Source organism: Pogona vitticeps, chromosome 5 (assembly GCF_051106095.1).
Source record: "Pogona vitticeps strain Pit_001003342236 chromosome 5, PviZW2.1, whole genome shotgun sequence".
In the NCBI taxonomy this organism is placed as follows: Eukaryota; Metazoa; Chordata; class Lepidosauria; order Squamata; family Agamidae; genus Pogona; species Pogona vitticeps.
In genome coordinates, this window is record NC_135787.1 from 46219345 (window position 1) to 46234652 (window position 15308).

Consider the following 15308-nt stretch of genomic DNA (forward strand, 5'->3'; position numbering starts at 1 on the left):
CTAAGCTATGGCTGGATTCCATGCCAGTTTTCCAAACCCAGGCCTTTCTGGTATTCCTCTTCCTCTGTTATACTCTTCCTTCTGTATGACTTACTTTAGCAGAGCTGGATCAGACAGGATTCAGGCAACCAAAGCACCAGGCTTGCTTGCCACTGAGTACCTGCTCTCAATATACTGAAAACCAGAAAATAAACACTAAGATTTCACAGAAAAAAAATAAGAATTTATATTTAAAATACTGTTACATTATTTAGTTATGCAGTTATACTGGTTATTTCATTGTCACATCCTTCCATTATATATATCTGTTTTGTTACAATGTGTATTTATGTGACACACATACTTGTTGCACATACAGAAATTCATAAATTAATGCTGTCCATTTGGTTTGCTTGGTTTAGTGCTTGTTCACATCATGAAATATATTGTTATGTGAGAGAACTTAGTGCAGCAGATCTTTATAAGCTTTGATAAATCTTTCACACTTCCTCTAACAAGCCAGAAGTAGAAAATACAGTTTGGCTGTAGTCCAAACACACACACACACACACACACACACACACACACACACACACACACACACACACACACACACACACACACACAGAGAGAGAGAGAGAGAGAGAGAGAGAGAGAGAGAGAGAGAGAGAGAGAGAGAGAGAGAGAGAGAGAGAGAGAGATCCCATCATGGCTACAGAAAGCAAAGACACAAGAGTCTACGCTCATGATAACACACATTGGCCTTGGTCACCTGACTTCCTGGGATCTGTTTGAAAAGTGGTAAAGACAAGGGGCAACTAAAAGTAGGAATCCAGTGATGGTACATACTTTTAGACAATGGAAGTGTCTGTTGCATGGAAGACTTCTTGCAAAGACAATATTACTACAGTGGACCCTCTACTTAAGGAATTAATCTGTATTGGAATGGTGGCTGCAAGTCGAAAAGTCTGTAAGTCGAATCTCCATTGACCTACAATGCACTGAAAACCAATTAATCCCATAACCAGTGGTTTTTATTCTATTTTTATTCCGTTTTGGTTTTTTTCTGGTCTTTTCTGGTCTGTAAGTCGATTCTCTGGCTGCAAGTCGAATCTAAATTTTGCAGCCAGAGAAGTCTGTAACTCGAAAAGTCTGTAAGTCGAGCCGTCTGTAAGTCGAGGGTCCACTGTAGATGCTGTAGTGCAGGCTGGTGCCAGCACTGCACACAGACTAGCAAAAAACAAAACAACAACAACAAAAAACCCCTTTACTCTGTCTTGTCATTTGGATTCTTGTATGAAAACAGTTTTAATTTAATTCCTCTTACCACTGGAGGTAACATTTTTGCATAAGAGGACCAGGATATTTTGCACCATGAACAGAGCTGTTCAGAATAAGGCATTGTTAAACATGAGTCCAGAGAGTCAGCCTTGATAGCACCATTTTTGTTCCAGATGCACTCAGGGAAAATCAGACACTTGTAACATTCTTTCCTGATCATTAAACACCAATTTTAACTTATCCTAATTTTATCCAAGGTGACGCAATGAAGGTGCAAAGCCATTTATGTATATATTGAAAGAAGAGGGAAAACATGTATAAGTATATGCTTATTTGATGTAAAAAATGTTTATACTTCAAAATGTGTATTTGTCTACAAATACACTTCGACATGCACTGAACATTAGAGAGCACCAGCTTAATCTTTTTTGCACCAGCTGGAGTGTGCTTGGCTCAGGTATTGGAATAGTTTCAGGCAGGGAATGAAAAGGGCTTTGTCCATTCCTGACTAGTAGCACCAGGGTATGAATTAGACCAGCTAAAATATTGACTCCATGTGCCCCATGGCCATTCATTAAAGTTCCACATGTTCTCTACAATTCACCTGAGTTTAAAAACTGAGCATTGTATGAAAGTCCTATGTTACTTGAGATCTCCCCAAGATTACCTAGAACATGCAGAACCCAAATACAGGTATTTAATTTGTGCTCAAAAACCGAGCTGCAAAGCGTTTTGTTTAAAAGAAAAATCCAAGGCGATACCAGACAAATCTAGGGAGGAATGTGCAGTGAAATATTTAAGGAGGTAAGGTGTTTGGCTAAATAAGTAATTCTTAGCTCAAAAAATATTTCTTCACAGATATATGACATGCTATGCTCATTAAGGAACAGGGCAATTATTTTTTAGCCAAATGTTCACTTAAGATTTCAGGTCACTGATAAATAATCTATACTTGAACTTCTTCGTCTGTTGCAAGTTCACGTGCTGGCCTACCAGGGCACACTCCCTTCAGACTCAGATGTGAGGGGACTGGGGATGTTGTAGGTGTCTCCATTGTAAGCAAAGACAGAGAAGGGGAAAAACTGGGAGTCATCGCTGATGAAGGGTACTTCAGATGAGGGACGAGAGGCGAGTGGGGATATTTCTTAAATGTCTGACCTGGCAACAGGGTAGGCATTCGTGGAGGAACTGTCTTTAGACCAGGTTGGGCTACAGAAGTAATCAAAGGGGGAGGGAAAATGAAAGATTTCTTCTCTCTTGGAAAGCTGTGTATTTTTATGCTTTCATCCTCCAATTCTGCAATATCACTGAATACTGAAGCAAGTGGCTTAAACATGGGTTCCCAATTTAGCAAGTAATCCCAGTTATAGCTCCCTCTGAGATCCTCATTTGAGTTGACCAGTGTGGCCAGGGATCCATAATGAGAACTGTGTCCATCAGGTATGAATATATATTCCCTTGTGATATCTGCAAGGATGTCCTTTTCCTTCATTCCCAGATTTTCAAGTGTTTGGGTCAGCATTTTGTTGCAGAATGTTTTGTCACAATCTTTTCCTTCTCCTCTGCTTTCGTCCTTGAAACACTGAACCATCTCCAAATTTTGACTAAATGCCACAACATCTGTTTCTCCAGACTGATATGATAGTTGGTCAGAGTCTCTTGGAATTCCTGAATCTGGTATACGTGAGGCTCGGTCACTTAAGGCAGACCCAGAGCTTTTCCTGCAAGGATGCTCATTAATCCTCTTTATCTCTTCATCTTCTGCAGTTTCTCCTTCTGCCGAACCATGGCCGCTGGAGTCCGAATTTCTACAAGGATGACTAACGTCTCCTCCATCTCTGACACCAACCAAACTTAGCCACTCAGCTATGCTGCCTACAGGAAGGGTACTGGTTTCATGGATCTGAGATTTCTGGGCATTTTTAGGGTTTTGGTTTTCATAGTCCAAGTTCAAATTTGTTGCTGAGGGACATGGTACCTCATGCTTCATGTTGAAGTTTGCTGTATCTTTTTGTCGGCATCGAACAACGAGCACTGAAAGGCTGATGGCAAACACCAAGAATGCTACAGTAGAGACAGCAATGCTAACAGACACCATGTGAGCTGTCAACATGGAATAACTCTCAGGAGTATTAGAAATGTTTACCAGAACTTTGCAGGTGCTGGACTTTGAGTCCAGTTTTGGGCTATGAGCTTTAATGAATAATTCTAGAGTCTCTTCACCTGTTCTTTTCATACTATTTCTTTTCCTGTGGAAAGATCTAGTCAAGTAGACATCTCCACTGGTAGAGTTGACAGAAAAAAAAGGAGACTGCTTTAGTAAACTGTAGTGTATGGTACCATCCAAGCCTCCATCATAATCTGATGCTGTCACCTTGCCAACCAGCTGCCCTTGTTCATTCTTCTCAGGGAAATCAAACCAATACTGATCTTGACTAAAAACAGGGTCAAATTCATCTGTCCCCTCAATGCTCACTTGAACAGTAACTGTGGCCGTCAAATCATTTTTGTCCTTTGCCTGAGCTATGAAACAATATTTATTCTGATGTTCAAAATCAAGCACATGTTTGGTATGGACCTCTCCAGTCAGAGGGTCTAGGAAAAACATGTCCTGATCTCCAGCAGTTCCATGGCTGGATAAACAGAGAGACTGGATGGAATAAGAAAGATGACCATATGGACCAGTATCAAAGTCTAATGCAGAAACTGTGCACACGGAAGAAAAAGGAGGCAGGTTTTCATGTATTTCACAATCCAGACTAGGAAAAACAAATATTGGGGCATAATCATTAGCGTCAAGGATGCTGATGAATACAATAGCAAAAGCCACATTTTTAACATGGACACCTCCATCTGAGGCTTGAACGGTCAAACTGAATTCCATGGTCTCTTCATAATCCAAAGCTCTGATGAGGTCAAGGGAGCCAGTTTTCTCATCTAACCTAAAGTGTCCTTCATCATTTCCAGAGATCAAACTGTAAGTGATGTCTGCGTTAGATCCAGCATCACAGTCAGTTGCTGAGACTGCCGTGATATGACTACCTACTGGGAAATTTTCTCTGACATGAACATGATATTCTAAACTGGTAAATACAGGTGGGTTGTCATTGATATCCAAAACAGTGATGGACACTGTGGCAGTAGAGTTTAATGAAGGACTTCCATGGTCAGATGCAAGAATTAACAACTGGTAAGACGCACTTCTTTCTCGATTCAGAATCTTTCTCAGCACAAGATTTCCAACCAGTTTATCTGAAGATTCTGGCCCAATGACACAATTTTCCATATGGAATGTAGTACTACCATTGCCACCAATAATGGAATATTCAACATAAGAGTTTTGTAGTGTCCCATCACAGTCTGTAGCGGAGAATGTGAACAACCTCTCTCCAAATGAGGCATTTTCAGGTATGCTGAGATTATAGGCTGGCATTGTAAACTGAGGGGCACAATTATTCACATCCTGTATCTGTATGATCACCGAAGTAAGAGCAGTCAAAGGAGGATTCCCATTGTCACTGGCTTCAATAAGGAACTCAATAAATGAGTTGTTGTCCTGGTATGTCAGTGGCTTAACAAGGAAAAATGAACCTAAAACAAAGGGAAAGCACATTATTTTGCATAAAATATTCAGAAATAAAAACACAACTGTCTCAGTGGTCTCCTTATCCTGACATTTCTACAGAGGTGAAAAAACAGCTTCTCTGCCTCCTCCCCATCATCAGAGGCTGAACATAATTGTGACTATTCTGACTTTGGGGTATGGCATTCCAAACAACAATTCTATAAGAACCAGTCTCTGAGGGTTTTCAGGGAAGTTCTTCACCTTCCTGCATTTTTTTTTCCTTGAATGACCAGCGGAACAGGCAAAATGCTTAGGATAATAAGATGTAATTAGAATAAAGCCACTAAATCAGGAGGGATTCAGTGACTCAACTCTTCCATTAAGTTACATTGATTCAAATACGCCTACTCTAATTTTGACTTACTTTAGCATAGTAAATCGCAGTCGTGGTAGGCCCAATGAAATTTAGAGAGGAGGTGACTCACTAAATCCCCATTAATTCAATAGGCTTACAGTTATGACTCTAAGCAACAGGATTGTGGCCATTATCTGAGAAGATGACTTCAATCCTGTACTGTATCTGGAAGTAACCCAGGAGTGAACTAAATGAGACTTACACCTGAGGCAAGATATATCAGACTACACTGTAATGCTCAAGCAACAGAATACCATTTCACATATAAACATCTAATTCTGGAGAGAATGTGGCAAGTAATGCTAAGAATGTAGCAAATTTTATTAATCTTTATCTATCTGGAAAATCTGTGCCTAAGAATGTCATTAAAGACAAATCTAAACAAAGTTCTGGTCATTTGTCATGGAACAGGCATAGATTGGGTTTGATTTTTTTATACACTCTTGTGTACACGTTGTTGCTATTGTTATAATTATTATTATTGAACAAAATGTCCTATGTACAGAATTTAGCAGAATTCCAAACATCCATTATGCCTTCAGTCAGTCACCCAGATGTTCTCACATAGCTGACAATCCACTTGGTATTACAGGCATTAATAACAATTTTAGTTGCTCATGATGTGTGAAGAAGAGAAGAAAAATTCAATAGCAAAGATGAAAAGGAAAATATACATTTCTAGTCCATAAGGTACATCTTATATTGTAAAGTATTATGTGTACACTGGACTCACCATTTTGAGAATCCACAGAAAATGCATCAGAGGGAGAGAGGATTCTGTAGGATAACTTTCCATTGTCTTCTGAGTCTCTGTCTGTGGCACCCAGCGTCAAGACAGAGATGTCTAGAGATCTGAGTTCTGGTATCACCACCTGAAGGAAAGAAATAACTCTAGCACCTCAAAGATACATGCATGGACTTTTATGACAAAAGCTGAATTATTGTCTGCGCTACCACTTTTCTTACCTGATATGCATCCTGAGTAAATACTGGTGGGTTATCATTGACATCAGATATGAGGATTAGAAGTTGGTCTGTGATTTGGTGCACAGAATCTGAAACGCTGATCATGAGTTCAATTTGAGTGCTTTCTTCAAAATCCAGTGCCTCCACCAACACAACTGTACCCTTGTATTGGTCTATTGCAAATTTCATTCCAGGATTACCATCCTCAGCAAAACTGTAGTGAAGAGGTGGGCCCAAGTCTGCATCTTCTGCCATGACTTGCATCACTAAGAATCCAGGAGGTGCATCTAAAACCATCAAACTTCAAAATAAGACTGATTTGCTGCAGCTGTTCATATTTTGTATCATGTAGGCTCTCCATATGCTATCTTTAATTAAGAAGCTCTTGGCCTGGAGTGGGCAATCACTGCCATATGTTGGTAGACTGCATTTCTATCAGCCTTAACATAGCCAATGATGAGACATGCTGGGAGTTGTAGTCCAATGTCTGGAAAGTAACACTTTCCCCTGCCTGCTGTAGCCTTAAAAAATCCCTTAAGCCTGTGTCCAATAATAACCATATACTAGCAGGAGAGCTGATCACTGCTGGTTGCTGTCATTCCCCTTATGGCAAAATACAGATCTGCCCAGTTAATGAGCAGATTTCCCTGCTTTTCTGGAATGCTGGGAACATAAACTAAGACCTGCATGCTTGCCCTGATACAGTTATACCACGTAAAGCTGTTCCAGAACAGGGCAAGCCATCTTTTAAATTCTACACAGCAAAAATTAAAGTTATTATACGACTAGATAGACCTATAATAATATAAGGGCTAAGCAAAAGCTTCCACAGTGTCTTTCAACATCACCAATAAAGAGGAGGGGATGTGAAGACTGGCTGGAATAAAAAAAGGAAAAAATGGCAGTTCATAGTTGAGTTGATGGAACTACCCTCTTCTGATGTGAGAAGATATTTTAGAAGAATATAAATTTGTCCATGTTTCCTCATCAGTCTTCAACTGATACTTATTAAATATCTGGCATGCAGGTTGCAGATCTGAAATTGTATTTCAAATCTTATTCACAATTTTCATTTACAAGTATGCTACTGAATGTCTGTATAACTGAATGAAACTGTAACCCTATAAGGATTTATGCATAAGGTAAGTTAAATGTGCACAATTTCAATCAAGCCAGAACTATTAAAAATATTGAAACTGAGGCTGTCATATTTTGGGCACATCATGAGAAGGCAAGATTATCTCAAAAAGCCAATAATGCTGGGAAAGGTTGATGATAACAGGAAAACAGGAAGACCAAATACAAAATGGATTGCCTCCCTAAATTTGAGTTTGCAAGAGATAAGCATGTCTGTTGAGGACAGAACCTTTTGGAGATCACTCATTCATGTTGTTGTTGTTTAGTCACTTCCGACTCTTCGTGACCCCATGGACCAAAGCACTCCAGGCCCCCCTATCCTCCACTGCCTCCCAGAGTTGGGTCAAATTCATGTTGATAGCTTTGATGACACTGTCCAACCATCTCATCCTCTGTCATCCCCTTCTCCTCTTGCCCTCACACTTTCCTAACATCAGGGTCGTTTCCAGGGAGTCTTCTCTTCTCATGAGATGGCCAAAGTATTGGAGCCTCAGCTTCAGGACTGGCGTTCCAGTGAGCACTCATTCATAGGATCACCACAAATCAGAGGGGACATGTAACAACAACAACAACAAATACAACTTCAGTGGATATTGGGCCATTTTTCCAATCCATGATCCCCTGCATGTTACACAGTGAAACAGGAAGTGACTGACAATCAACTATGAAAAAAACAACTTGCTTTTATTTAAAAGAAGACACGTGAAAGTTATGTTTTTTTAAAAAAAGGTGAATTAGATTTAAATGCTTCTATCTGCACGATGCTCAATTTTCTTCATTAAAAAAAGAGACAGTGGTAGGAGTGTTAGAGACTGCAAATATGAGTTGGGGAGTACATGTGACTCATGGCTGCATGCTGTACACGCCTGAGATTCTTCTTGGTTATTTGAGAGCCCTATTTCTGTGACATCTAACCCCTGGAAGAAATTTGTTGGAAAACAAATACAGAAATGCTGTCCACTTCTGGGAGTGACTGGCATCATTTATTCATCGCATGTATATCCTATATTTCTGCCAAAATAGTTCACAAGGTAGGTAATGTTAATGAAACCCACTCCCTATTAAAACCTACAGTAAATAAATCAAAAGCAAAGAATAATTATAGTGAAAATGAATAGCAGCCTTCCAGTTAAATATCCCTTCAGCCAGTGGAACAGTGTAAGTGCCTGCTGAATAATTATAATCTTTGCTCTCTAGCAGAATGAAATAGAGATGAACAAACTCTCCCTTGCTAGGGCATTCCAGAGCCTCACAGATTTTATTATGACTGAACGATCTAACACAGAAAGAAACCCTAAGGGCCCTTCCAGCACTACCTCTGGTTCAATAGTAGCTTTGGCAACCATATCTTCTTTCTGTGCTGCCTATTAATGCTGAGAGTTGAAATACTGGAGGCCCATGGTCTGAGTGTTGGGGGAGAGGGAAAATTCACTTCAGGGTGAGATACCTTCCCTTTTTGGACCATTTCTGAGTATAGATAGGAAGTTTCTGATCTTCCTTGCATGCTACAGGACTCCAGTTCCCAAGAGTGGAGGTGTTGATAAAATAAATGATATTGTGGGAACTCATTTCATGTGACCTCAGACTTCCAGCCTAATGAAAATCTAGAAAGGGGACATTCTGCAATAGTGACCATGTCACAAAAGATAGCCCTGGAAAAGGAGCAAAGTAGGGAGGGAAGGTCCTAAACTTCTAACACAAAGGCCATTCCAAATGTTTTTAGCTGATTCATGTTAAGTTACTTTATTTTCATAACACTGGAGCTACTTTTGTCAGCAATAGCAGCCTTGTAAAGTTTAAGCTTGGAGTTCTGGCTAAATAATTAAATTTCTCTCTCCAAAAAGGAAATGAATATTGAAATCAAATTTCAAGAATTTGACCTCAGAGCAATCTCTTTTAACCAATGTTTGCAGCATTTAAGTGGCAGACAGCATTGTCATACGCGCTAGATTTAAGTTATTCACCAAAAAAAGAGTCAGTAACGTGCAGAAATATCCCATGAAATATCTGCTCCTCATAACAAGAATATTTGCTGCTTGAGAAAAAACTAGGAAGAATCTAGAAAACTATACCATTTAAAAAAATCACAGGATGAGAAAAAATTGTCTGGTAATTTTCTTGACTACAGTATTGCCTTAACTTAAATTGTCACACTTACCTTCAGGAAGTTTCAGAATTCCTAAAGGGTGAAGGGTTGGTGCATTGTCATTGACATCTACAACCTGGATTTCTACTATACTTGTAGCAGATAGTCTAGGAGATCCTCTGTCCGCAGCTTGCACAACCAATCTGTTAGGAAAAAAGATACAAAATGGGATTACTGTCTAGCAGCAGTACTGGACAAGTTGAATTCATAATCTGTCCCAATGCCCGAAAATTTGTGTTGGACTATAAATTGCATGTTTTCTAACGAAAATGCAAATATAATAGAACTAGAGGGAAATAACTGTACAAATAATTTTTGAAAGGAAAGTAAGCATTTGCCTAGACATCAAGAAAACACACATCTCTGTGGATTCTTTTTATTAACATCGGAAGTACTTTTTCCAGCCATGGCAAAAATAGGTCAACACTGTCGAACTATTTCATACTCTAAATGTGTAAACAGTGGATTGAATCCAGGCTTAGGCGAACTTGGTTTCCCCTAAGCCTGATGGACTGTTAGTCAGGCCTAAATTGTCACAGGAACTCAAAGCTTGCCTTGAATCGACTCACTTGACCTGGTATTGTGAACTCTGACTAGCTGATCTGCAGAGATTTGGATAAGAATTTATGCCAGAACTCCTTGGTATGCCATGAGTCAGGTCTTTGACCTTCTGCATGTAGAGCATCTATTCTACCATTGATTTACACCCCTACCACTGATCTTACTCAGATCTAATTTTAAATAATTTGGACTAGACCAGTGGTTCTTAACCTTTGTTACTCAAGTGTTTTTGAACTGCAACTCCCAGAAACCCAAGCCAGCAGAGCTGATGGTGAAGGCTTCTGGGAGTTGCAGTCCAAAAACATCTGAGTAACAAAGGTTAAGAACCAGTGGACTAGACTACTGACATCACATCTAAGAAAAAAAATTACACAACTATGACAAAATAATAACATTTCAAAAAATGCTCTTAAATTTAAAAAAAAAACCCAGAAGGCTTAAATTTTATAGTATAGTATAGTATAGTATAGTATAGTATAGTATAGTATAGTATAGTACAGTACAGTATAGTATAGTATAGCTACAGGCCGCCTTCCAGGCTTCACAGATGTCACATGTTTTACATATACTGCGGAGTTTAAAGTTAGTAAGCATTTTTCTTTCTCTCATTATACATGTGTATTTTATTGTCAATGTCCTTATAACTTGCTTCATAGCTTGGACAAGGCAGATTATACATTTGTTAAATAAATATATAAAGTTCACCATCTCTAATCTCTGACACAATAGCTTCCTTTCAAAAGCGACAAAGCACATTGTTTCCCATTATGCACATGACGATGTTGACAACAAAGAGCTGCAATTTGAACCTTTGCAGTCTATTGCGATTTATCTACCACACCAGTTCTGCTCAGTGAGTTTTGTGGCTTAAAAATTGTCAGAACACATTACTTAAATTACAGACTAGCATTCAAATGTATAAACATGCATAATTTCATATTTTGTCTAGAACATATATCAATGAGGTACACATGGGAATATTTACTAGATTAACCAATTTCTTAAGATTCAGTGTGTTAAAAAGCACTTATTAAAAAAACCCCAAGGCATTCAAGTTAAAGTTCCATCAGCACTTCCTTCTGAAAACCCTAATTTAAAGAAGACCAAGTAGAAGAGGAGAGGAACTAAGCCAAATAGGTCATTTGAATTTTGAAAAACTAAGGGCCATATTTTCTATTTTTCAAAGCTACCGAGAATTTCCTGTATAATTGGCTGCATTCTATAGACTGAGAAGATGACTAAATGAGCATTTAGCCCGCTGTTTGGTCCGTTAACAGGGATGGGCTGGTTCACTCCGAAAGCTGGTAATCAGATGGTGTCTTTCCTAGAACGAACTAGCCAGTGGGCCCCTCAGAACTGTATGGAGCCTTCTGCAACATTTTAGACCAGTAGTTCCCAGCCAGTAGGTCAGGTTCCCCAAGGTTATTTTTCAGCAACAAAATGTAGTAAGAAAAACATGAAAGAGAGATTCTTTGGGTCATTCATTTAAGCAATGCTGCCATTCTACAATCACAGCTAATTTGACTATGGCGGTACTCCAAGAACCCATGCCCAAATATTTCCTAGTCCGGCCACTGGCATTGTAACTGGATATACCAGGGATTGAAACCAGTACTGCCAGCATGCAACAGTTCAGTGAACTGAACAGAAGATAATATTACTTTTCAAAAGGACATTTTAAAAAAATAATAAAAGTAATCACCATTTTATCACTGCACATAGGAACTGCAACAAAATACTGCCACATGGAGTGCTGCTGTTCAGGGGTTCAATTCTCCCCTTCCTTACATTTTCATTTTTTAATATATGCAAAAAACTATATATAATGTGGCCAAAAAGAATACCCTGTCCTCATTCACCTACTGGGCAGGGAAACCCTCCCACTCATTTTTTCCCTCTGATGATTTCACTTGAACTTTGCAAATTTCGAGAGCCTGCTGATACAGTCCTCCAGTGCAAGAGTGATACTGTTTTCACTGTATAACGGCTGGTACAGAGCAAACTGAGCAAGCCTTTTACGCATTAAAACCACATCACTACAGTCATGTATTTTTCCATACCACTGCATGTATCATTGCATTGTATTGTGAGTCATCAATTCATAATGATAATAGAATGTCTGCAGGACAAACCTGTATGACGGAATATCTTCACGATCAAGGATTCTATTTGTTGATATAATTCCCTGCACTGGATCAATGAGAAATGCTTTGTTTGTGTTGCCAGTTAAAATTGAATATTCAATTTCTCCATTAAGTCCACTGTCAGAATCTGTTGCATAGATCTGTATGGGGACAAAATTCATGATTAGGCTGAAATAATAAATAAGAAATTCTAAAATAGAAATGGGCCTAGTGTGCATATGGATATAAAGGGAGCCTACTCAGAGGTGTTTCCCCCCCAAAAAAAAAAACATTTAATGAACTCCCTCCCAGGAGAAGTAATCTGTTCAAACTGAGAAAATCTTTTAATACACACAACTGTATTGCTCATTTAATTTGCTCATTTCTGTGCTTTTCTGGTAGAATTGCCATTTTTAATTGTTTTATTATACCAGCATGATTTTATTGTTTCCTTGGTACTTGTATGGTTAATATTCATAAGCTGCTCTGTGCTCCTGCTTTGGGAAAAGTACAAAGTATAAAATGAGAATGAATAATTTGATAAATGAATAGCAAATAAATAACTGATGTCCTGGGACATTGCTCTGCTTTGTCTATGTCAGAGAACTGGCTTTACTTGTCGGCACCACCTAACATGCCATGTGGTTATCTGTTTTCAATACAGGAAGACCAGTGCATATTAGAACTAGGAAGAGTTACATTTTGAACCACATCTCCTAGAATTCATCAACCAGCATGGCTGTACTGACTGGGGATCTTGCAAGGTGTGGTGCAAAAAAGGGAACACTTGCAAGTATTATTTACCGTATTTTTTTGCTTCATAAGACACACTCCCCCCCAAAAAAAAAGCTTGGGAAGCTTCAGAAGACTCCCAGAAGATGCCAATATTGCCCCCTCTGACCCCCGGGGGGGCAGGGTGAGCCTCCAAAGGGTCCTAGGGTGTGTTCCAAAAGATGGACCTCTCCATAAGGCTCACCAATTTTTAGGAGAAGAAAACAGATTTTTTTCCTGTTTTCTTCTCCTAAAAATTTGGTGCGTCTTATGGAGAGGTGCATCTTATGGAGCAAAAAATACGGTAATTATTAATTCTGAAATGAAACTCAGTCCCCAGGTTTGTCAGCATCACTTACTGATTATGACACAAAGCTTCCAATGTCAAACAACAAACCAATTAATTATTTCAGTTTCTAAATAAGATTATAATTCAGACGTTATCAATGGTAGGACCTTAATTAAGGTAATTAATTCATAATGTTGCCATAAATGGGAAGCAACTTGACAGCACATAACAACAACAAACTCAGTGAGAATACTGGAAAATCTCTCATCTTAAGCCCCAGTCTTCAGACTGCTGAATATACTTAGACATAAGCTTGAGGTTACCTGCACAATGTATGTGTTGTAGGCCTGCCCTTCCCACACTGGTAGTTTCAAAGAGTTTTGCTCAAATTGAGGTGCATTATCATTCATATCCTGGATAAACACTGTCACCCCACATGCTGCTGAAGTTAAGCCATTTTCAGCTAAGACTGCAAAATTCACTTTTTTCCTGACTTCATAGTCAAGAAATTCAGGTTCTTTTACTGTGATTTCACCTGTTTTGTTTGATGGAAACAAAGGAAAAATGACACTTTAGGAATATATGAAGTTATACCTTTCCTGTATGTGTTATACACAAACATACGTACACACATATGAATGCATAAAGAGCAGTGTATTTTGTATAACACACTAATATATACAATGAAAAAGTGAATAAATTTGTAAATAAAAGAAAAACAAAACAAAACACAAACACAGGGTAAGTACTTTTTTTTTCAAAACCACTTTAAACTGTGGATCAATCAAGTACATTCCGTCACCTCAATCACTTTCTAAATCAGTGTTCAGAAATCAAAACCATAATGGCAATTTGGCAAAGAACAGTCTCTTTCTAGAAATCTTAATAAAAGTAATCTTACCAAGCAATCGACATGAAAGTGGGGCTACATCTGTTCTGTATTAGGTCAATTCAAGAGGCTCAAAAGCCAAAGAAAGGCTGATGAAGAAAGACCAGATGAGAGCTGGTGGCACATTGTTTATCTTGCTGAACCATTACTACCCCTATAACCAGATCTTACAAGCCTATATAATCCTACTCATTTGTCAGAAATATGGTTCCACCACTACCCGTTTATTGACTCTAGAACACTCCATGATAAAAGATACATTTCAAGAAGCAAACTCATTAACCATTGCCAGTTTTTCTGACATCTTAGTAGATACAGTGGTGCCTCGCTTAGCGAGTGCTTCGCTATGCGATGAATTCGCATAGCGAGGGGGTCCGGGCCATCGCTGGAGCGTTCGCTCAGCGATGGCCCCTATGGAGATTTTTCGCTTTGCGATGATCGCTAAGCGATTCGCTTAGCGATCTTCGCAGAACGAAGCGGGGGAGAACAGCTGATCGGCGGTTCCAAAATGGCCGCCGGAAGGTCCGCGCCGCATTTTCGCGCCCTGCCCTCGCTTACCGAGGGCGCGAAAATGGCGGCGCTATGGAGAAACATCGCTTAACGGTGAGTTTTCAAGCCACAGGAACGCATTGAACAAAGTTCAATGCGTTTCTATGGCTTTTTTATTCCCGTTTAGCGATGTTTTCACATAGCGAAGGTTAATCCGGAACGGATTAACCTCGCTATGCAAGGCACCACTGTAATTTGGTCATTCCTGTCTGTAGTCCTTACACATAATGGACATCAGAAGAAGGGACTTATTGTCCCAAATCCTATTAGTTGTGCCTGTTGGTGTAATACAATCTCATGGATGAAGCACTGAAAGGCTGCAAGAATTTAGGGTAACTTCTCAACTTGTAGCAATTCACCAATGAGATTTATAGCAATTGCATTACGCCAATGTAAAAATGCATTCTCGAAGGCTTTCATGGACAGTATCCAATGGTTGTTGTAGGTTTTCAGGCTGTTTGGCCATGTTCTGGATGTTTTTCCTCCTAACATTTCCCAAGTCTCTGTGGCCGCTATCTTCAGAGGACAGGAGTTAGAACACAGACAGAGTTCTAATGCCTATTCTCTGAAGATGCCGGCCACAGAGTCTGGTGAAACGTTAGCAAGAAAAACCTCCAGAACATGGCCAAACAGCCCG

General features: G+C 39.3%; 1 protein-coding gene across 2 annotated transcripts in view; it reads right to left on the minus strand.

Annotated features, from left to right (window-relative positions):
- Positions 1 to 1209: 1209 nt before the first annotated feature.
- DCHS2 (dachsous cadherin-related 2) overlaps positions 1210 to 15308 on the minus strand; it is a 134210-nt gene continuing 120111 nt past the window's right edge. For both annotated transcript variants that reach the window (XM_073001531.2, XM_073001532.2), the window contains 6 exons: positions 13557 to 13768; positions 12183 to 12334; positions 9502 to 9632; positions 6207 to 6493; positions 5974 to 6112; positions 1210 to 4851 (listed from right to left, as the gene is read on the minus strand). In XM_073001531.2, coding sequence (XP_072857632.2) covers positions 2207 to 4851; positions 5974 to 6112; positions 6207 to 6493; positions 9502 to 9632; positions 12183 to 12334; positions 13557 to 13768 — 3566 coding nt within the window. In that variant the 3' untranslated portion in view covers positions 1210 to 2206. The remainder of the gene's footprint in view (positions 4852 to 5973; positions 6113 to 6206; positions 6494 to 9501; positions 9633 to 12182; positions 12335 to 13556; positions 13769 to 15308) is intronic.